Here is a 24,741-nt window from a genome sequence, read left to right as displayed (position 1 = left end):
AGGATGAGAAGAGAAATTGTGTTCTGGTGGCGTGGCGGCGGTGGGAGGCCCCATTAGCTAAAGTGGTACCTCAGGTTAAGAACAGCTTCAGGTTAAGAACAGACCTCCAGAACGAATTAAGTTCTTAACCCGAGGTACCACTGTACCTACAAATGAGCTTTATGCAATCCCAGATACAGCATGTCAGTGAAATGAAGTTGCAGTTGTCATGGATGCCCCTGAATCATACTAGCAGCTCCTGCCTCTTAGCCCTGACATGAGGCCCTGAGGAGAAAGACACCAACCTAGCCTATGGGTTAAAGCTCTCACTCTGTGTAGATGGGAAATGTTCATGCATGCATACTGCAAGCCCATTGCTCGTGTATTTGCTTTTTACCCTTCATGTTCCCCTAAACAGGGACTACATTTGCAGCATCTGTTTCCAGACTTTATTGGCAGGAAGAAGAATAAGCAGGAGAAAAAGCAAGAGTCACTGGGGGCGGGGTGAGGGGTAGCACAACCTGCCTTGCCATGCAGCGAGAGAATGTGATGCTGCTACCCTTTGCAAGGAAATGCTGTGTCCCCACATCAAATGCTATCAGAATACTAATCAGCTGAGGTAAGGGCTGTCTAGCATAAAGCAAAAGTCAGCAATTATCTGCAAATGGCTGATGAAACCATGCTGACAGACATTCAAAGCTATTTTCCCTACATGACTGGTTACTAATTGTGGGGATTTAAAATTCTACTAAAGTTCGCAGACATCTTTTGCTATTTATTTAAATGGAGCCAGCTTTCATTTTTCTCCTAATGACAAAAACCTACTTTATAATCAACAGGGCTTATCTACTATAAGTCTGTTAACAGAACTAATCGTACTCATTTAACTCTCCTACTTAGTTGGGCCCCCAAAATGGTATTAAATATGTATAACATTTCCTCCTAACCAGAGTTCGTTCATAATGTGCATTCACCTACAGTAAAGGGCTGTTTCAACTTCAATTTTTAAAAATAAATGTGACGGTTTCACTATAAGCGTTATCAATGTGAAAGGAAACAGAAAAAAGGAACTTCACACAGCTAGACCCCAATGAAAGTAAATAAAAGAAAAACTCTATACACAGCCCATTAAATGACCCCAACATGGCCAAAACCTCCAATTTAAACAACACAGGCAACAGTTGCATGAACATTATGTAGGTAAGATAAAATAGAATTGAACTATTCAGTTCTCTCCTTCCCCACCCCCACCCACTACTACCTCAAGGATGTGCTGAGATGAAAGAAAACTCAAATTAACATTGAGGCTTTGAAGACTAGGAATTAAGATTGGGAACTACTACAGTCTTGAGATACCGTCCCTGTAAGGTGCACTCTTGCAGTACAACCAATAGCTCTCAGTCCCTTTTTAACATTAAATATTGGAGATACAACTCACTGACTTGTATCTCACATCAGGCTAGCAGAAAAAGTATAGGTAGTGACCCTTTTCTGCAAGTCTTTTCTGGCTTTTCTTACAGGCCTTGGCATCCTATTAAGCAACCAGCAAACCTTCTATGGGCAAAAAGCACTGTGTACTTCGCAACGTTCCTCTCTTCGTTCTACGCAACATTTCTCCCTTATTGACAGCACCAGCATTGGCACCCATATAGCTAACCGAAGCACCACTGTTTTCCTAATAATGGCATGTGCTTGTATAACATTTTACACTAATGGAAACTGAGGACTGGATTTAACTCTTGTTCAAGGCCAAAAAAAGGGAGTGAAATTTTGTAACTGGATATATAGCTCATAGGACGTATTTGCAGGTCATGCTAAACCATGGGTGTGCAAGGAGGGAGTCGCTGGAAACCCTGGAATTGTGCACTCAGTTCCTTTCCTGCACAGTCAAGAAAAAGACTTTGCTCAAATTGAACCACACTTTCCATGAACGCCAGGTTTCTGTCCTAACTCTGGTTAGCTTTCAACAAACCAGTTTCAGAAACCATGGTTAGAAGTTGCCTCGTTTTGAAACTGACCCTATTTTGAAACCACAACCCCTGGTCTGGACAACATGACAATCAGACATTCAGGGCAAGGGAAACTAAGAATTGGTGAAGTTCTTCCAGCCACACAAGAGAAGTTGGGTGTGGGATATGTGATCATGAGGATCCTTGCACCTTCTTCCCCACTAGTGGATGTGACAAAAAGCCAATGGTTAAATTGGAATATATTTGACCACAGTGTTAGATTACTAAAACATAGAAGGGTTAAAAACATTAGGTATAGACTCTTGCTCTTAAATGACAGATGAATTAAAGGTGTGCCAAGATGATACATTGCTACAAACACAACATTGCACTTGTCAGTACATGCTAAGCTGATTAAATATTTACTCCACTAAGCTAGGCCTTTAATGCAAATGTTTTCAAAGGGAGACCATAAAATTGTTACTCTATTTTTAAAAAACAACAACACTTGATTCCCTCTGCTAACAGCAAGGTTTGCCACATCTGAAAGGCTAATTGAATGCAGAGTTTCTTGAAAACAAAATTGTTGCACATCTCAAAAGAAGAGCACAGCGGACTGAGCAGAAGGAAAGAGGCAGCACGTGCATTGCCCGCAAACCCAAACACAGCTGCCAGATCTGGGCTTACAACAAGTTCCTTTAAATGTGGAAGGGGGAGTGCGGGCGCAGAAAAGGCGTCTTGTAAGAGATGGTCCATTTTAAATGCACACTGTGCTCATTAGAGGGCACAATTTTTCCTACTACAGCTTGAAAAACAGGTTCCTACAAACAAGGATTGCTTGAGACGGAAGGAGAAACAGTCAAGCTGTCATATAAAGCACACTGAAATAGATTTATCTGAATGTGCCAAGACAGGTACAGAGCAGCCCTTCTAAAAAACACTTCTTTGCAGCTGAAAGGATCTTAAGAGAACCCTAGCTTTTTCTTTCGACTTTAAAATTGCTGTAACCAAATTTATTAATTTTCTATTCTTTTCCCATTTCACCCTCCCCCCCCAAAAAAAATCCAAGGCAGTTCGCAATCCACACAATTAGGAAGTTACCATTTGTGAATCGGTAACTACTGTTAAATACACACTTCTAACATCAACACACACCCAACATTGGGTATAAACTTACTACTCTCCTACCTGGCACCATATGCAACCTGCCTCTGCCTCTACAATTTAGGACAGTGTCCTCCCTCTGTTGTTGCTAAGAACAGCTAATCTACTCCCATGAAAGCCTTACTTTCACCTTCCAATTTTCCTTAGCTGTTCACTTTCCTGTCATCCAAGGGGGAAAACACCATAACAGAGCAACCCTACTAAAAGGTAGCTCTTCCTCAAAAATCTGCTCCTCTTGATTATCTCGATTGCAAACAATATTCCAAAGTCTTTGCCTGCTGTTGCTACAACTTTCTGATCTTCTTAGCTTTTTATGGCTCATTCATGTAATTAAATGTTTGTGTGGGATGACTGCAAGCTATATTTTCAAAGCCTTCATGAAGATCCGTTCACGATGCCGACCTCAAAGCGCTTATTCAAGCTTTGGACACCCACTGCCCCTGGTTTCCTCAGGATGGCACTTGGGATTTAAAAGTCTGGGAAAAAATAGGACATTTTTTCCACAACCATCCTCAAATTAATGTCAAAGTTTTGCATGCCTGGTGTAAAGTCTACAAAGCTATGTCAAGCTTAACTCCTGCAAATATCCTCCTGGCTGCCTCGTCGCCTGTTTCACCTGTCCTTTTGGCTCCTCCTTCGCCTCTGCATCCCACGTTGTCTTCTTCGAATCCTCCGGTTTATGTCACTCCTAAGCCACCGGATTTCTCTCCTTCGGCTCCTCCTGTCCCACCACGACCTCCACCACCTTCTTCGCTTTCTGCAATGCCATCTACCACTCCTCTTCAGGAATCTCTTCGTGCCGCTGCTCCGTTGCTGGCTTTTGATTCTGCCACCCCAAATCTTTTTCCTGTAATTGTTCCTGGCGCCCCGGGGGGAGGCCCAGCCCGGCACGAGCAGTTTGATTTGAGATTCATAAAAGAACTATATTCCTCTGTCAGGGACAATGGCTTGCATTCCCCTTATACCTTGGGACTTTTTGGTACTCTTTTTCAACAGAATCTGATACCAGAAGATATTAAATTGTTGGCCCGTACTGTAATGCAGCCTCATCAAATGATTTTGTTCATACAAGCTTGGCACTGGGTTTGCCAACGTTGCGTTGACGGTATTCGCAACAATCTCAACAACGTTGCGCAGGCAGCTCACCAAGCCGCGATTGCCGCCGCTGGCGCTGCACCCCCAGCCCCTGTAATGCTGACCCATACTGATGTTTTTGACGGGTTGACGGGTGGGGGCAATTATCTTACCATCGCCCAGCAGCTAGCCCTTGATCCCATGTATTGGGAAGCCACTACCGCTGCCGCTCAGGAGGCCCTGTCCGCCGTGCCTGATGATAAGAACGAGCGCGGTGGGCGGTGGGGCAGCGTCCGCCAGGGCCCTACAGAGCCTTATGGACAATTTGTCTATTGCTTGTATAACACCCTCAAGCAGCAAGTTCAGGACGTAGCGGCCCAAGAAGTGATTGTCCGCCAGCTTGCGTTTGATAATGCAAATGAGGACTGTAAGCAAGTGCTGCACCCTTTGATGACAACGCCAAATACAGCCATTGCAGATATGCTTAAAGCCTGCCAGTCAGTGGGCACTGAGACGCACAAAGCCCGCCTTTTAGCTACGGCTTTGTCCTCCACTGTGTCCCAAAATTCTGCAAAGGATAAAACTTGCTTTGGATGCGGCAAAGTAGGCCATTTTCGTGCGCAGTGCAGATCCACCACACAGCAACGTCGCGGTCAAGGTTGACTCATGGCATTCCCTTCAACTCTACAGGGCAGGCGATCGTCGAGCGCGCCCACCTGACTTTTAAGACTCTTCTCAATAAGCAATTGGGAGGCCGCTCGGCTACTGTTTCTGAAATACCTATTGTTGTACATCAAGTATTGTTTACCTTAAATCATCTGTTGTACCCTCACAATAGGAATTTTACGCCTGCTGAACTTCATTTCAGGAAGGAAGAAGTACTGCAGCGCCCTCTAGTGTCTTATAGGTTGCTTCCAGATCCACAGTGGAAGGGTCCAACTTCTTTGATTTCCTGGGGTCGTGGATTCGCTGCCATTGACGTGGACGGAGAAATACGATGGGTTCCAGCCCGGTGCGTTCAACCTTGGCACTCTTCTGTTGCCTCGTCTTCGCCCAAGGAGACACCAACGCCTTGAAATTGTATTCTACGCTGTCTGCCAGTGATGACCTTCCACCTGATCTCAACCCGCACTGCAGCTGGAGACATCGCCACATTGATGCGCCCTGGATAGAGTCACCTTCCACAGCTGTTCCAGTGTTTCCTGGCACGTTGAAAGGCCATCTTCATCCCTACCGCATTGGCCCTCCTCCCCCCTGGGAAGCCACCGTGACTACCAATCACCCCTCTGTGGACACTGCGAAGCGCCGCTTTCGTCGTGCTGCTCTTTTGCAGAAGGCCCAGAGACCTGAACCAACCTTATCATCAGATTTGGACCAACAATACTTATGTTAGGGAGATAAATCATTTTGCTTCTATACTTAATCTTTCTGAATGTTGGGTATGTATGCATCTCCCTCCTCAATCAAAGAGGTCTGGTATGTTATTGCATGGTATTCCAGTAAATGCTTCATATAAGATTAGTAATAAGATTAGTAAGATTAGTAATAATATGAAAGATAATTGTACTAGTTCACCCCCTGTGTTTTTGTCGCTTGTAGAAATGGCGTCTTATTGTTTTCTTTTCAATCATAATAGTAGTAATTTCCATGTATGGTATTGTACTTATTTGCAGAGTTGATACAATGTTGTAAGTTTTTTACTGTTCATAATAAATGTTGGGCTGCAGCAGCTTTTGAGCAGTTAAGCTTTGAGGCTGGTTAGGCCCTTTCAATCCATTCTGGCGTGAGACTGATTATTTTATGACGAGCAGGCCCTCGTCACTTATGTCTGGGATAACTTGCAATGTAAACAAGAGCTACCCTACCTCCAATTGGCAGAAGTAAGTATTTATACATAATATTTTCTCCAAGTTTAAAACAAAGCCAGCATGATTGCTATAAATAAATGCTATGAATAAAAACCGACTTAAAACAAGAAACAATGTTCTAGGCAAAAAAAGTATTTTTAAAGTTCTACTCAGTGATTAAGCTCACCCTGAAACAATAAGCTTTGCATTTTATCAACTCTTTCAATGCTGTGACACTAGTGCTTTCAGCAGAACTTCATTTTAATATGGTATAGAAGGCAGACTGCAACTGCTGCGGTCTCCCCTTGTCTGAGGCATGTTTTTATAAATCACAGAATACTTATAACTAGGGCATTTAATAATTTATGATTCCACAGGGACACATAATATGAGAAGTTTCAAGTGCGAGGTGCTGGGGAAGAGCTCACAGTTGGGTACCATTGGCAGGAACCCACGGTGCAGACAAAGCTTTGGCATCATCATTCCAAATAAAAATAAGCATGAACAAACCAGCAGGGGAAAGGGATGATGATGATGTGAAGAACAATAATAACAGTGATATTTACAAAACAAATGCCACAACCACAATCACCCAACCCTCTTTCTAGCCCAGCATTATGTTCTTTTTAAATAAAAGTCTAAATTATAAATAACACTAGTAATAATTATCTATCTTCCCTGTGCATATACCAAAGATATAAGTACATGAAATGTACACAAAGACATAATTTATTCTGGCAGCTGTTAATGAGCTGACCATATTTTTGGTGACCACTATGGCAGATGTGCAAGAGGTCTCTTAAAGTGGTCAGGTATCTGTATCCTAAGTGTAGAGAGGAGCAGAAGAAACTACTGGAACTGAGTCCAAAAAAATCAAGCAATGTGAGGGACAGTAGCAGATGTGCCACACTGCTGTGGAGCAGACCACAAACACTGCTAGTCACAATCAAATGCCACAACACATTTCAGGTGCTACCAGAGTATCTGTCAACTAGAAAAGTTAGCAGCAACTTACCAGGGATGCTCTGCGAGATCGTCTGCTCATTGGTTGATCAAACGGTGGACTGTTTATCTGTAGCTTTTCAAGATATCCATCTGGTATCCTGATGTCTGCAGGTAGTGACAAACGCTTGTTCAGGTCCTAAGGAAGTTAACAACCAGTGTTAGAAGGGCACAAGTAATTAATAAAACCCAAAAAACAAACACCAATCAAATATAGAGTTGATTCAAAGAACATTTCAATGTTTGATAATTGAAAATACTAATGTGAAGGAAGCAGCATATATCTAATAGTTATGCCAAGGTGAGGTCAACTTGCTATTGGACCCTATCTCCAAGAACCAGTAAATCTCAAAACAACTTGTTTCCAAAGAGAACTGCAGTTGCACTACACATCTCAACTGCTTCAACGAAACAAATCTATATTTGCATTACTGCAAAAGAGGATGTGCTTCAGAGTATGAGCCCATATTCTGAAGTAACCCCATCAAACCCAGCTAGACTTACACTCAAGTAACTACTTATATCGTTGAAATCTGTTGTGTTCCGTATACCGTATTTTTTGCTCTATAAGACTCACTTTTTCCCTCCTAAAAAGTAAGGGGAAATGTGTGTGAGTCTTATGGAGCGAATGCAGGCTGCACAGCTATCCCAGAAGCCAGAACAGCAAGAGGGATTGCTGCTTTCACTGCGCAGTGATCCCTCTTGCTGTTCTGGCTTCTGAGATTCAGATTTTTTTTTTCTTGTTTTCCTCCTCCAAAAACTAGGTGCGTCTTGCGGTCTGGTGAGTCTTATAGAGTAAAAAATGTGGTATATGTGTAAACACACACACCTAAAATATGGTAACTGTCAACAGGTGCTCGGGGATGAAGGCCGTCTCCATAATGCTTAAGAAGAGTCATATTCAAACCTTCTCAGACACTCACAGTTTGATGACATACATTAGCAAGTATTCTTGAGTTTCTTTTCCTCTCAAATGGACCTCACAGACTGATGATACTTGGCAGAGGCAAAGGTAACCTCTGGAGCCCAAGATTCCTAATATTCCATTCTCTAAAAAAAACAACAATTCTGACCAAGTTCTGGGTTGAATCCATTAGCACCACATTTTTCTGCAATGTAATTTACCAGTCTGGCATGTTCTAGGCTTCTCCCCTCACCCTGCCACTGAAGTGTGTCCTAGGTGTTCTCATAACTCAACTATTACTTAACCTGGAACAAGATAAAGGTCAAATCTGATACTCTGACTCCAAATGGACTTGTACCAAAGTTCAGATTTATATTATCTGCCCTTTTAGGTACAGTAAGTATTTCAATTATATTCCTATACAGTGGTACCTCGGGTTAAGTACTTAATTCATTCTGGAGGTCCGTTATTAACCTGAAACTGTTCTTAACCTGAAGCACCACTTTAGCTAATGGGGCCTCCTGCTGCTGCCGCACCGCCAGAGCACAATTTCTGCTCTCATCCTGAAGCAAAGTTCTTAACCTGAGTACTATTTCTGGGTTAGCGGAGTCCATAACCTGAAGCATATGTAACCCAAGGTACCACTGTATTCAGATTTATAAACGTAACACCATTGTGGACAGCAGGGAGCAGTTAACCTCTAGACAGCTTCCAACAGCTAGGAAGGTTTATCAGTAATAAGGTACACTTGCACACCAGTTTTTGGCAACTTCTTCCAAACTGCGACAGTTTTCAAAATGGATTATCAGCACTTGATAACAGTTTCAAACTCTTGAAGCTTAAATTGGGTTTGGGCCTGAATTGCTACTGAACGAGAGGGACTGTCTGGAAAGATATAAGGCATAACTCTAACCTGGCCTGAAGCTGACAAGTGATGTTTATAGACATAATCCAATGTTTTTAAAATAGTTCATATTCTTGGCTGTCAGACAGAATTATTGAGAGCCAGGGAATAATAAACTGTTGAGGAAGCAGCAAAGTAAGTTATAAAGAAAGAAGAGATGTGAAAGAATAGAAGCAGAAAGTAAAAGAGAGATGAGGACTGAAGGCAAAGAAGAGGATAAACTTTCCAGAAATGTGCAACGTAAGCTTTAATAATATAGGTGCACCTCACTGGACAGAAAGCACAAAAAGATAAATTATTAAACAACTGGCAAAGAGGCTAGAAGCCTAAAATAATTGCTTCAGGTTCCCAAATCTTCCTTATTACAGTAGCTGAGAAGCACATAATAAATCATGAGGACAGGCACTTAATTATTTGACTCTAACTATAGTATTGTCCTTGCTACTGCAATGCTATCACAGAGAGAGAGAGAGAATAAATGGAAAGCGATGCCCACATGCCATGGTCATCAGGATCCCGTAACATTACCAATGAGAAGAGGGGGGAAAGACTGAGCTTCAAAGTTTGTAGATGTCAGCTTGATTGCCCAGAGAATCCATTATAGGTCAAATGAAAGTGATTTGCTCTCTTGTGTAAGTATCAGACTGAATCAGCCATCTCACCAGTTTCAACTAGGATCAGGAAGACATCATGTCAGCAACAGCCACAAGCTGCTTGCTAATAAGTTACACTGCTGCTGCTCAGCAAAGAGGATTTAATATGCCTTGTTTGTTCCACGATGCTGTTTGCTCTGCCGTTTAATTTCCTGATAAGCTGACCCTAAAGGCCCCACAGCCTTACAAATAAGAGCATACATAGTATGTAAATATTTAATTGCGTCTTCCAACATGGCAAGAAACTATGCCATACACATGGGTCCACTTTTGTTACTGTTTTTGTATTATGTACTATTATAGAGCATGAGCTCTCCTTTCTCTCAGTATTTTTCCAAGCTAACTTATCACATTGCATTTTTGTAACATGACAGAACTGGAACACTTGCAGTGAACTGGATGCACAAATTAAAGTACTGTACCATAAGAACAGTAACTTCTACCGTCTTTGAAATATAAGGATTGTAACTTCCACAACTTAGCCTTTTCTCAGGATACTTGCAGACACACAAAATCTTGTACTGTTGAAAGTAATGTTCGGTTGCTTTCACTTACTTTGCTCAAGACTTCAGAGCAAGGTGTAAAATGGCAACTGTATGAGCAGAAGAAACCTTCAGATCCCAAACAACTGTGGGTTTTAAGGACCGTGAACATTATTTGTTTTGTTGCAAAGGTAACGTGTAAGGTAAATAAAATAGCAAAAGATCAGGATGCCCAAATAAAGGCATATAGGCCATGACACTAATCTATGTGTAGGCACCAGACAATTTTCAAACATGAATCATGGAGCACCATTTTGTTGTTTTACTGTATCATGCCATGTCAGGCACACACTCAGCTAATGGCAATGAGTAATACTTCCCTCATGAAGGAAGTCAATTTTTCTGCAGCACAAAATGACTTATGAGTGGCTGACATCACAATGTTTATTGCACTTGCTTGTTTAATGTTCTGCTGAATTTTAAAAAATGAAGGGCTCTACTAAAATTTAAAAGAGAAGATTAAATACTACAAAGAGTAATAATGATCATGCCAATTAAATAGCATGGGGCTCCTCAAACTTCTCTGGTCTTGCAGATGCCAAAAGAAAACAGGGGCTTATGCATCTTTAATAGTTGTGTAGAAGAGGTGTTTTCAGAGACTGTGCTTGCCATGCACAGCGAAACTGCCTCTTCTGTGCAACTATTAAAGGTACAAGAGCCTCTGGCCTCTTTCGCACCTGAGCACCTTATGTAAAAAGGCTGCATTGAACTTCCCATAAGTGTGCACCTCTACTATTTTTTATAGCGGATGACAACTGATCTTCCCAAAATTGCTTTCATTTACAATTGGGTTCAACTAAGGGGTCCTAAGAACCTTTCCAGCTTAACTTCACAGTAAAAAATTGATACAGTTGTTTTCTGTGTTACTGAAGCCCTGGAACACACCACCCATTATTTCTTTGGCACGCAAGACATGTGCAAGTCCGCTGCTGCATGATAAAGATCAGTGGTTTGGGACACTTATGTAACATAAGCATGAGAAGAGTATATCCCATGCTCCAGCCAGCCAAGGAAGAAGGCATGAGAGGGGAGAAGCTGACACTTAGCTCTGTTCCCTTCCTCTTTACAGTGGATGTCACAATGGGGTGGGCTGCTGCACTGCTAAATAGGTAAGGCAAAAAAGGTAAAGGACCCCCGGATGGTTAACTCCAGTCAAGGGTGACTATGAGGTGAGGCGTTCATCTCGCTTCAGGTCGAGGGAGTCGGCGTTTGTCCACAGACAGCTTTCCGGGTCATGTGGCCAGCATGACCATACTGCTTCTGACAGAACGGGACACCATGACAGAAACCAGAGCGCACGGGAACACCGTTTACCTTCCCGCTGCAGCGGTACCTATTTATCTACTTGCACTGGTGTGCTTTTGAATTGCTAGGTTGGCAGAAGCTAGGACAGAGCAACAGGAGCTCACCCTGTCGTGGGGCTTCGAACTACCGACCTTCTGATCAGCAAGCCCAGGAGGCTCAGTGGTTTAAACCACAGCACCACCCGCTCCCTAGGCACTGCTAAATAGCTACTGCTGGGCAGTAAAGTGCCTCAGGTTTTATGTGCTCAAGGATCCTTTCCCTCCTTTCAACTTCACTCCATTTCCAAGCGTCTTATGTTCACTACCTCATCCCCAGGCTCACCACACAATCTGAAAACTGCTGATCAAAGGAACACATTGCCTATCAAGTTAATCATGTCATTCACAGACATGGGAGCCACTTTAAACCACACAGCCTTCTCCAGCAAATCTATTTTGCATAAATTAAATTTTCTAACACATCTGAAGCAGAACACATCTCAGAAAGGTCAGTAAGCATTAAGAGCTCAACTTCGGAACACTCCAAACACATTCATGGAGAAATCATTACCTCATAAATGGACAGAAAGCTAAATATAATAAGATCTTCAAACTGTAAGAGAACTTAAAACTGTGAATGAAAACCTAACAGTTTAATACAGACATTTTTAAAACTATGTGAAAAAGATTACACATTTAAAAAATTATGTTCTATATAAGAGAAAAGAAGATCATAGTCTGACTGAAGACCTTTCTTAGACAGTATGTTGCTCATGGAATGAAGGGGAGTATGGAGATTAGAACAAAAGTTACTGGTTATTATGATTATTATTAAATAAATAAATAAATTTGTATACCGCCCTTCAACCATAGATCTCAGGGTGGTTCACAACATAAAATTACAATATAAAAACTAACAAAATACAAAATAAAAACAAACCAATAATCCTCCCTCCCACAACACATTTAAAAGGGCAGTGGATGTCAATCAACCAAAGGCCTAGTTGAAGAAGAGTGTTTTTGCCTGGTGCCTAAAGGTGTATAATGAAGGCGCCACTACAGAAAAGGCCCATTATTGTGTTGCCCCCTTCGGACCTCTCATGGAGGAGGCACACAAAGAAGGACCTTATAGACCTAAGGTCCTGGTAGGTTCACATGGAGAGAGGGAGTACTACAGACCTGAGCCGTTTAAGGCTTTATAGGTCAAAACCAGCACCTTGAATTGGGTCCAGAAACTGATTGTTCAGACCAGAATCAGTGCAATATGCTCAAACTGTCTTGTCCCAGTGAACAATCTAGTTAGCATATAGTATATATACTACTGTCTGTGTAGGACAGACAAAACAGGTTTCTCCAACCTTCAGTCCTTCAGATGTTCTTGACTACAACCATGGCTGGGGGCTGATGGGAGTTGTAATCCAAAAATCTGGAGAGCACCAGGCTGCAGAAAGCTGCTGTAATAACCACAGCAGAATCTTTTAACTGCTATACCTGCTACTGGCATCACAATTTAAAGACATTCCAGAGGAGCCACCACTCAAGTGGTCTCATCTATTATACAATAAAATAATGCTGAAAAGTAGATATTGTCCAAACTTATCCTTGCAATCTCTAACTTGTTATCAACAGCCTCATTTTTCAGAGTACCCAGACATCTTGCCAGCACTGACATCATTGATTGTGCTTGCCAACAGACGTGTAATTAAATCATGTCATTCTAATTTCAGTGGCATTAGAAACACGTATTTTGAATTTGGTAGCGGAGGGAAGAAATGGAAGAACCGACAGTCTGTGAGGAAAATGTTTCCAGAGTTTATCTGATGAACTTAATTATGAGTATTGTGTGCATCATTTTCAAACTGCTAAATGTAAAAGGCTTTCAGTCTGGATACTTAATTTGGAGGGAAATAACTAAAGTGAATGTCAAGGCTGCTTTTTGCATTCTTAGTACATAAACTCAAACAGGTGAAATGGGCAAGTTGCCGCACAAATCAATAGGAAAAATGTGTCCTGAATTGAATCCAAAAAGCAAAATTATATTTGTCAAAGTTCTTTTGGACTTTCTTTTGGGCAACAACTTTGTAAGGTTCTACAATGAAGAAGTTGACTTTAAAGTAAGTTTTGCCCTAGTATATTAAAAAATATCAACTAGTTACATCTCAGTTTTGCTGCAATTTTTCTCCAGGTAGGATGGCTGGCATGCATACAAAGCCTTATAAATGAAGGAAATTAAGTATTCTTTCCTCCCTTTGTCTACCATCATACAAGATTCCGTTTGTTAAACAGGAAGACTGAAAAGCTGAGTCTAGAACTCTCCCATTGTGTTTAGTTTCTGAAGTGTTATGCAGATTAGTAAGCGGCAAGGGAAGGGAATCTGCGGCCATCACTATATGGTCAACAGTTAACTCATGTCCTGCTAATTACATGTTGTAGTCCAACAACATCCTGAAGGCCGCAAGTTCCCCATCTTTGTTCAAGAGTCTGCATGCCAGGAAATTAAAGTTGACGAGGGCAAAACAAACTCCTGAAGAAAGTTCCAAAATCTGGCCACACTAGGGTGTAGTGCTTTCCCCCCAGCAACATTTGGTGCTCTTCACAGCACAAAATCTGAGAATATTTATTTAAAATCAGACACCCCTGTCTCCGAGCAGCAAGAGACTCCAGGGCTCACAGTGTTATCACTCCAACTGGGCAGTTCTCAAAGCCATAGATTTGGAGTCAGTCCACAGGAAAGCCAAGCTTTTCTGTCTAGTTTCCAGCCCAGGCAAAAACTCACACACAAACGAGCCCCTGACCTATACTTCTCCATCCTAGGATGATGTGGCATTCACCCAGACGATGTGGAAAAAGACCTATGATCTGACCAGGTTTACTCTCGTAGCTTCTAACCTCATAGATATAGATTTGGAATGGACCCACATATATCATCAATACCACCCCCTCAGGCCTATATTATGTTTACATCTTTCATATGTTTTTATTTCACGATGCTTCTGGGCAATTTTGAGCATCTGGAATTTTCAACACCATGTCTCTTTGGGTCAAACTAAATGTGCTTGGGATTCTCCTCTCTCCCCTCCACCAACAGCAGATGTCTCATTTAGGATTGGAATTACAACATTGGAAGTTAGCCTCCTAGTTGCTCCCAGTTTAATTACACTCACCAAGTCACTGGGGGTAAATACGTTTACCAATAGAAAAGTGGCCTTTTGTTGTGCAACAGGGAAGCTGTGGGTTCTTCCAGACAGAGACCTTCAATATTGAACCAACATCAATATTTCCTTCCAGAGAGAAATTCCCTTCCATTCTTGGAGACAGGTGTAGTTGAGGAAATCTCTTCCCGCTCAGAGCAGAAGCATTTAGAGTCATGTTGCGACCTCCTTTCCCTGCCAACTTCAGTTCCTCCAAGAGGGGCACCAGAAGGTGCTTAAACTTCCTAGACTTTGTCCAGGAACCCCAAGTAAATTCTGAGGGTTATGATTGTTTGAGGTGCCTTTTGTCAAGTCCAGGGAACTCAGAGGGACATTGGGATGGCCAGAATGGCTGGACAATTCCAGGATTTATGGTGTCAATGACCATGCTTCCATCGACTCATTTCACGCTTCTTGCAGTACAGCAAGAATAGAAGGAATCTGAATTCAAAGATCAGGAAAACCTATCCTTTCAGGAGGACTCTTCCTGCGTTCTTATGATGGGGGCATGTTACCCATTTCCCACTGAATTAGGGGGCAAAGGAATAGGAGCTCTATGGGCACTGATAAGCCCTGGAAAAACTACATGAATTCAAACAAACTAAAAGGAGGGAAAACTTAAGGAGAACAGGAGAAAACTGAAAGTGAAGCTATTAAAAAAAAATAGACAGTCTTAAAAATTAAGCTGACATGCAAAACAATCATTCTCCTTAAAAGGGCAGACTCAGGAACTAAACGTGGCCATTCAAGTTGGTTGACCATTCTTCTCTGGAAGGGTAAATTAAAGTACACTGGCCCAGCCTTCAGACAAGGAGAGTTAATCACTGTACACTTTGACATATTCGCATACCAACTCTCTAAAGGGTTAGATGATTTATTTATAAGAAGTTCTCACAACACTATCAAAGATAATTTGGAAAAAGCATGAAAAAAGTTAATTGCTACTTCAGTAACTACCAGCTAATTATAGTGAACATCAATGAATTTACTCGAAAACTGACAAGAAAGGAAGTAGTTAAAACCAGGCAAACAAATCCCAAGTCTCTCGTTAACATAATATAGTTTCCCATGGGGGAGTATTACCTCCATGGAAATCCTTCTGTGTATCCGGTTTCTGAGGCAAACACCTGTAGGGGATTGGACTTCATCAGACGACGTTCCGGAAGCTTGATCACTTTCACCATCTGATCCCATTTTCAGATTTTCATGTACAATATCTAAATCAAAGAAAACCAGCCATTACTTCATACTACTATCTCTCAGTTAAGCAAGCACTCTGCCCTTATTGTCAACCAAAGGCACTGGAGGAAACTAATGTAGCACCCATTTTATCAATAAGATTGTGCCCACGACATGATTGTTCTTTCTAAACATAAAACGACCCCATTTTGGTCCAACAGTCTTATTGACTTGGAGTTTCTATTTTTTTAATTGAAACTTCTTCAATTTGTTTGTCTTTGAATACCAAGGCTACCAATATGCAGTTGAGATAGCAGGAAAAATGAATTTAGAATGTGTATGGTCAAAATCTTCTGTAAAGTCATACAGCTTCATATTAAGGATACATTTAAGAGGATGCTTTATTTAAAAGCTGCTAAGAAAGAACATTTCAAGCGAGAGTAATATTCAATTATCAAACTACTTCAAGTAATGGCACTGTGTTCTTGAAATGGGTAACAGTGCAAATCAGCTCCTTGCATATGCAATAGTAAATGTCATATTGTGAATGTAACATTTACATGTATTTTTTAGTGTTCTTAAAAGATAGTAGGAAATGAGAAAAACATACAAGAACCACAACTAGTGATGACTAAATTACATTGAGATTTGTATTATTTACCTCTAATGACAACTTTATGAAGGAAAAATAGGAAAATGTCTAGTTGTTGTTGTTTTTAAAGACGTTGGGTTAAGAGAGCTTAACAATGCTTTTGCCAATATATTCCAGTGAAGGAAATGTGAACAGACTATTTTTCTTAGGGACACCAAATCTATGATTTTCAAAGTAAACAAGGAGTACTTTCTTGATGAAACATAAGACTGCAAGATAAAAGACATATCTAGGCCATTCTGAAGAATTCAGCGGTGTGAATTCTCTTGTCATGCTGCATAGTATTTAACAGATTCCTTTTCAAAAATGGGGGAGTGCATACTTCTCTGGATGAAAAATATCATAATAAGGCACAAGTCTACAACCAAACAAACTGTCCTAGAAGAAATAATCCAGCAACACAATGGGCTGGTTCATTTGTAAAATGAAACCATGGTTTACTGCAACGCAGAGAAGCCTCAGTGAGTTTAAAAAGGGCTTTGCGTGATGCTCTCTCCCTTCTCCTCTCATACAGTCAAGACTTATGCCAAGAAAAATTACAGTTTCAAAGAAACTCAGCTTAGAGTTATGTGCAATCCTGGAATACTGGTTAAAACAAAGGTTAATTGCTAACAAGACAACTTCAATCCATGGTGTGGTGCAGTGGTTAAGAGCGGTAGTCTCGTAATCTGGGGAACCGGGTTCGCGTCCCCGCTCCTCCACATGCAGCTGCTGGGTGATCTTGGGCCAGTCACACTTCTCTGAAGTCTCTCAGCCCCACTCACCTCACAGAGTGTTTGTTGTGGGGGAGGAAGGGAAAGGAGAATGTTAGCCACTTTGAGACTCCTTAGGGTAGTGATAAAGCAGGATATCAAATCCAAACTCCAAACTCTAAACCGTAAGTTACAAAGTGTTTAAAGTCTAATAGTTTTCTCAAAACTTTAAATAATACTCACTGCTGCTGTCACAGCAAAGCAGCTGCAGGGCAACCTCACCCACAATGCCTAATTCTGGAAGGACCCTATGTTCCCTAGGAAACTGTGTTAAAGCGAGGCATTGCTGGTTGGAGGCCCAGAAGAGACTTGGTACATGTACACTATAGGCTCTGCCTCAGGCAGCAGAACATCTTGTGCTGGCTCCGTTGAGTACAAAAACTGAACTGAGTTCACAGCCATGCAAAACTGAATCTCAAAATCAAGGTGGGAAGAGTCATTTTGTTGCTCCTATTCTTTAACATATTTGGATTCAGAAAAAATATTGCCAGCCACAATTACTGATCTACTGCAAATCACCCAGAACCTGGCTGATCTTTTGCCCACTCGAGGTTTAACTATTGTTTGCTTTAAAACAGGATTCCTCTAAGTCAAGATTCTTTGAAATTGAAAGTAAAACTACCTTAGTCAGGCATTCCCCAGCTGCACAGATGGAGAGTGGGGTGGAGTACACCAGTGTTTTCCAACCTTGGGTCTCCAGCTGTTTTTGGACTACAACTCCCATCATCCCTTGCTAGCAATACCAATAGTCAGGGATGATGGGAATTGTAGTCCAACAGCAGCTGGAGACCCAAGGTTGGGAAACACTGGAGTACACAAATCCAATACCTTGCTTGGGTTTACTGAAGATTATCTAACCCACTATGGAGATGCATACATATATTTGATTTTGACAGAAGCTAATTTCCTTTAGTATGGGGTTACAGGATGCTTTATGTTCTAGGCAGATCATGTGCAATCAATGTGTGGGAGAGGAGAAAGACTACACCTGTTCCACCTGTGCATCTAAACTGTTGTGTACGTACATAAGTCCAATCAACATAGGCCTAGTTATGCAAAAGCAACATTAGACTATGTGCAAGTGCATCCATTATGTATCATATCCAACGCATGTTGACTCAGGTTTAGGTGACAAGGGTGATGCAATCACCTGCTGATACTATAGGCTTTGTGCCATTTTAAACATTTACTTTGTTATTTGATTCCCCACCCCCCAATAAATGCTACATTAGCACTATGCTCCCATAACAGAAATGGATAACTAATTAAATAAACCCTGATGCTACAAAGCCTAAATTCTAGCACTATACACCAATAAATGCAATAAATTATTTTACAAAAAATTATCCAATAATGATCTAATAAAGAAGGTTCTAAAATTTCCCATTATGTATTCTAGTACTGTCAACTAAAGAAAAGGAATTAAATCAAATCAAATCCAGGTACAGGGTTTATAAATAGGCCTTTGATACAACAAAACATGTTTGTATGTGTATTGTCACATACATTCTTTAAATAAATTATATGGAAAATGACTGATGAGGAAGGTGAAGGCTTTATTGAAAAATGCCATCTGCAGATTAAGTAGTTAGTTGCAGAATGGTTGATATCAGACAACAAAATATTCTATCACTCCACTGTTATGAATACGAAAGATTCTTCTGTGAGTAATGGCATCCATTTTGGCAATTACAGTGCTTAAGCTTCCAATTCAGTAGAAGCTAGGTATAATGACTGTTGCAGTTTGCTAAGCTGGAGTAGCTTTTGTTTGCAGAAATTTATTTTTATAGCCCTAAATATTCTTGTATCTACTTGAAAATAAAACAAAAAATGCACTTTATATTAATTAAAAAGTCATGCATGGTAGATGTTATTCCCATTATGCAAAAGAATGAATTTAATACAATTGACTGGCTGAAGTAGTGGCAGATGCAGGAAATTGACTATACCAACTGAAGTCCCCTTCTGCTTATCAGACAATGCTGCACTCTGTTCATAGGAATGATTTCTATATCTTGAGCTTATTGACATAAAATTACACCTCTGGGAAACCTAATTCACATCTGCAGACACAAAGAACTGGCAAGCCTGCCAGTTAATTTCCATACAAAGAGGGGAGGGGAACCTGCACTCATGAATATTTAAGCAATATTCCAAGGATTCAGTAACATAAAAGCATGTAATTGATTCAGACAACAAAATAATTGCAGCAGGAGAGATCACCATAAGACTTAGGAAGGAGACTGTAAAGAATGGATTGGTTATGAATCTTGTGCAAACGTTTTTCACAGCTGTCATCTCTAGCCAATGAGCTGAAGTCTGGCACTATCATCTTCCTACCACCACCAACTCAGAACAGTCAGTCCCAAATGTTTCATCATGGGGACTCATTATTTACACTCCACCTTTATTTTGATTGCTTCAACCACCAAACGTTACTGCTATCTTAAGCTTCATTTAAGAAGGAAGCCGAAAAGAAGATGGCAATAACTGCAGTTTCCATTTAGAATGAGTAAGTATACAGAAGGATGTATACCTTTGAGATTTCTCGAAGCCTTCTTTTGTGAAGCACCATAACACTGTGTACATGCTTTGTGGCACACTCTGGTCTGGATTAACTGGGCCTTTCTAGAAGGGTGACAGTATCCCTTGAATCGTGGAGCTCTTGAATCACAAGCATGAACACCCAAATAAGGCTTTACGGCGCCATCCTATTCATGTCTACTCACAAGTAAGTCAGATTGAGGGACTCACTCGCACATAAGTATGCATAGCACTGCAATCTTAGCGGCCTTTAAATATACGATTCTATGAACTGCTGGGCTTCTGTCAACTGCTGCCAATAAAGTGATACATGTGCTGCTCCACCGGCCATGTGGGCAGAAGGCCGCCAATGGTATCCCCAACACAGTCCAGTGGATAGCAATGAAATGGAGTGAAGGTGACATCAGCCTGGGATTTGCAGGATGCTGAGTTGCTCTCACAGCTGGTAGGCATCAGGACTGATTTGTTCCCAATTGCTGTGCCAGCCTCATGCAGGTGCAGGGATCAAGCCTGAGCAGCCCAGTTCCACACCTCCTTTCTGTTGCCGCCACTCTGAGCAGCCAGGCTGTGGATGTGGTGGTACCTCCATGACTCCAGAATTTCGGCGGCAGCGGCAAACAATTTGGATTGTGGTCTACGGTGAGGGATACAGTCTACCTTCCTAGGTGTTAGCCATTCACATGGAAATGTTTTATAAATTAATACTTACAGTTTGGATTTCTTTACCACTAACAGTTGTTGTTCCTGTTTTGCATCCAACTAACTAGGATGCCATCCTACATAGATGGTGTCCACCAGTTTTATTTCTATTACTATATTAGAAATATGATTGCCTTACTGATACTCTGGAGTGTAGAAGCCATAGAATAACATAACAAATTCATAATATAAGGACACCTTACCTAATCTGCTCCCGTTCCTTGGCATTGCCATGAAAGAGCCAAGGCTGCCACCGATAACACTGTGTGGTCTTCGTAGCGGAGGCTTTTTGAAGGATCCCGTGTACTGGTGAAGGAATGAGTGCATACTATGGGATGTTGGAGGTCTGCCATTCTTCACAATAGGCTCTGAAATTTGCCAACACCAACCAATTCATCCCACAAGCAGGAAATTCAGGAACATGTTGAGAGAAAGAGAAAAAAAAAGAACAGAGTTAACACACAGTCTGCTTACTGCAATATTTGAATGAGGTTCAAAATATTTGAAACCTGGAAGGTAGATCATCAACGGTGAAGCACATCACACAAAAGAAAATGCACAATAAAAAAATGTTCGCTTTCACTCCCCCCTGTGCACAGAAGCTGAGCCAGAGAAACTCCCTAAGCATAGCTGAGAGCCAGAATATTGTATAACCTAGCAGGCATGCAGCAATCACTGAGCTGGTACAAGAGACAGGCAGTCAATTCACCCCAATATCATCAAGGTCTTGTACAGACTGACACCTCTGGCTCATCGCTAAAGGAGAGAAAGCAGCTGCTGCAGAGGGGTTAAGAGAGCAACAATAAGTAGGTGAACAAAAAAAAAATCAGATGTCCTTCCTTTCAGGGGTAGTGCAAAGCCATCACAGTATAGTCCACAGTGAAAAAGAAATCTGTATTTTTGCTGAATCTGCATAAATTTAAACAGGTTGCACCAGCTTTTCCTGACGAATAATGTTAAAATTATGTGCTCAGGCAATTCAAATTTTTAATGCAGGGTACTTGCAGCCACCCAGTGTATCATCCCTCAGACAATGTGGCTGGGAAGCTGAGGGAATCACATTCTTTGAAAGTCCTGCCTAATGGACTCATCTGAAAAGGTTCCATCCTTAAGACAGCTCATATACATGCAGAAAGGGTAATATTCCATTTTGTGAATTTAGAATACACTAACATAAGCAGAGCATAATAAATATATCATCAAGTACCTTTAAAAAAACCCATAGAGAAAACATGAAGTAGTAAGAAAACTAAATGGCCTCCGATGTTACTGAATTACATAAATTTACTCAATTAATACATCAAAGAACCGACACTGTCTGTTAAAAAGCCTTAAGATATTCATGAAGTATCTTTGATTAAAACTAAACAAATCTGCAAGAAACAGATTGTTCCAAAGTAATCCCACACTGTCAAGTTCTCTTCTTCTATTAGACCAAAACAGTGAGAAGTCCAATCCTATGCGTGGAAAGTTTACGAGCTTTTGTGAATTTTGGATCCATAATGTAATTAAAATAAGTAGCCAAATTTCCTCAATGAGGAAAAAAAGAACTTTTTAAACTGCAAAGTGTTTATGTGCTAAAATGCAAGCATAGCTTTGTATCACTTCATTGATTACATTTTTACTCTCATGTAGGAACACATAAGTGTGATCTGTTTACTTTCAGCAATATATACACATAGTTGTATTGAAATCACGTGTCCTTTTCTACAACAAGAAAACTGTAACAAATAATTCCTATGAACCGACCTACTCTCTATTTTGAGTTAAACAGAGGGCAGCTCAATTCATTACAATTCTCTACACAGGAACAATTCTCTACACAGGAATGTGAAATGTTTTTTACAGACCTATTCATTTCTCTTTCCTGAGAAACAATCGAAGTAACTTTAAGCTATGTGACTGGATGAAACAGGTTGCGTGACTGGATGAAACATATTACCCTCTTGAATAGCACTACCCAAGCAACAAACCATTCTTTATTGCCCTTGAAGGTATCATATACTTATTAGCACCTCTCTGCCTCCAGAAAGCAGGGCGTCCTGCAGGCTGGGAAGAAGGCAAAGGCACTGCCACTGTTGTAGAGGTTCTTAAGCACCACACTGTCCAAAGCCAGGCCACAGAAAACCTTCCAAGCTTAAAGGCACAATCTTCAAGCTGACAGAAAATGTCTGAGAGGACTGACTGAGTGGCGAGAGAGCCCAAAGGAGGGGGAGCAAGCTGGAAGAACAAAAGGAGCAGGGTCAAAGGGCAGGGGAGGGAGAGGGACCAAGGAAAAGAAAAAGGAGAAAGGCAACTTAGCATGGGAAGGGGGTATGTGGGGCAGCAGGAACCGAGGGCAGCCAACCTCTCTGGCCTTTGTTCTCCGCTTATTACGATTCCTCCTAAGTCTCCAGCGCTATCACGTACTTATGCACAGCGCAGACACTGGAGCAGTTCTGCTTGCCTAGCTATATTTTCAGAAGCTGTGAGTAACGCACAGGGAATCGAAAGTTAACACCGTTACTTCGTGTTGTCTCTTCTACATAACAGCCCTGTAAGGCAGGGTGAACACCTACGCTCAACCACTTCCAGACCATAGTGAAAAGCTTCCGACGGCTAGATGGACGTTAACAGGGGTTTTTATAAAAAGGAACATCCTGTTGCTCGACCACAATCCATTTGTGCTCATTAAATAATCATGTCCATAGTTTCCCTTTGCTTCTCTGAAGCAAAGCTGAGTGGCTCATTCAGTAGAATTTTGTCTCTCTTGAGACAGATGCCAACATCAGAGCACAAGACTCTTAATTGCAGGATTGTGGGTTCGTGCCCCACGTTGGGCAAAAGATTCCTGCACTGCACACTAAAAGATCAATTTCTTACAAGTGCGCAATGAGCATTTTGTAGCTCTTGTAACTGTGCCAGTTTTGCAGACTAAATAGGCATATATGGGCTAAGGCAATCCCACAAGCATACTGGTATATATTTAACTCCCTTGTTGATATTTGGTGAGCTGCTTCTTATGATGAAATCATTTTACTACTTTCCCACAGATCCCACAAAAGCATCTCTAGATTATTAAGATTTACATATTCTGGAACCTAGCCATCAAGGGAATGGTCATAAGCTTTATTTCTGTGTGTCAAGAGCCTTTCCTTTGCAACTGTTCACCACAGCAGGATATTCTGGTCCTCTAAACGAGGGTGATATCTACCCACAATTTGCATCTGTTCAGAAAACAGCTAGGATACTCTAAGAGAAATCAATTCAAGATGACTTGCAGGAGCCTTAAATTAAACAGTGGCAGATCTCAGAAGGGGAAACGGACAGGTATTAACACAGCTCTAAGTTTCTTTGTAGATGATGGGAACAGCATAAACAATGACTTCCAGAAAAACAGAAGTGCACTCTCTAAATACAGAACGAAGCAGTTGCTTAGGAACAGAATCAGGAAGCATTTCATATAGCAAGATGCTTGGCAGCCAAGGGACAAAGAAACTCTCTGGTGTGATGTTCAACTGTAGTCATATGGATTTATATCTAGCTGTGTACAATATGCGTGTTGGACTTTGTATCAACAACAAGCTTTATGTTGCATGCTTTACCATGAAGAAGCCAACAGTGCAAGATCTATAAGCAAAGGCTTCAGTCCAAACTGGAAATAGCAAAACTGGTCCTTACTGGTGCCTTAGCACCAGTGCCCTAGGGAGGTCACTTTGGTGCTGTTAGCAGCGGTTTGACTGCACCCCTGGAGGCGCACTTCATTGTCCCTTGAGACAGACAGATGCCAACAGTAAGTTATATCCCTAAAATTTATGGAATGTATCCTCCGCTCCCTTCACCAGCTTTTCACAGATGGTCAGTGCAGCTTGAAGCTTCCCAAATGTGTAAATATAAACAGTTTACTTGAAAAAGGCTTAAAAGGCCACAGTCAATAGGACCGGTGATGTAGAATCTCATTTGCCAGGGTTAAATCTACTCCACTTCCTATCTAACTAAAAAACACACACCAAGAGTACACTGTCCTTTGCCCCTCTTGTTCATGATTTCCTTGCAGTACTTTGCGATGCTCCTCCCCCTTCCTACACACTCTTCCGCCCCACACATAATGTTCTCTTCCCTTCTGCTACTATTTGTTCCTTCTTCCCACAAAGCTTTGCTTTCTCTATACATACAGTTACTTAAAAATGAGAGTTAGCAGCAGGGTTCTGTTCTCGAAGGCCTGAGGTGACAGTTCTAACCATGACTTCATGAATGCCTTTTACACAGCAGCAATAAACATAAGAGTTCACTTTCCTTAGAGGCGGATACACAGCAAGACAAGCACACATGTGGGCCAGGATTTGGCTGCGTAATGGCAAGTCAATATTATTCATTCTGAATTGTTGCAAGAGGAAACGCAGTGTGTGAGCAAGGAAGGATATTCTGCTCTGAACACACACAC

The 24,741-nt window shown here is 41.3% G+C and overlaps 1 protein-coding gene across 3 annotated transcripts in view; it reads right to left on the bottom strand.

Annotated features, from left to right (window-relative positions):
• Positions 1–24,741, bottom strand: part of CDK17 (cyclin dependent kinase 17) — a 74,545-nt gene that overhangs the window by 18,699 nt on the left and 31,105 nt on the right. For all 3 annotated transcript variants that reach the window (XM_083698689.1, XM_083698691.1, XM_083698690.1), the window contains exons 3-5: positions 20,522–20,686; positions 15,576–15,709; positions 7,029–7,154 (exon numbers count right to left, since the gene is read on the bottom strand). In XM_083698689.1, the coding sequence (XP_083554815.1) occupies positions 7,029–7,154; positions 15,576–15,709; positions 20,522–20,686 (425 nt within the window). The remainder of the gene's footprint in view (positions 1–7,028; positions 7,155–15,575; positions 15,710–20,521; positions 20,687–24,741) is intronic.

This window comes from Podarcis gaigeae (genome assembly GCF_964106915.1).
Source record: "Podarcis gaigeae genome assembly, chromosome: 10".
Lineage (NCBI taxonomy): Eukaryota > Metazoa > Chordata > Lepidosauria > Squamata > Lacertidae > Podarcis > Podarcis gaigeae.
The sequence above is the reverse complement of the archived record's forward strand: the minus strand, read 5'-3'. Positions and strand labels throughout refer to the sequence as shown.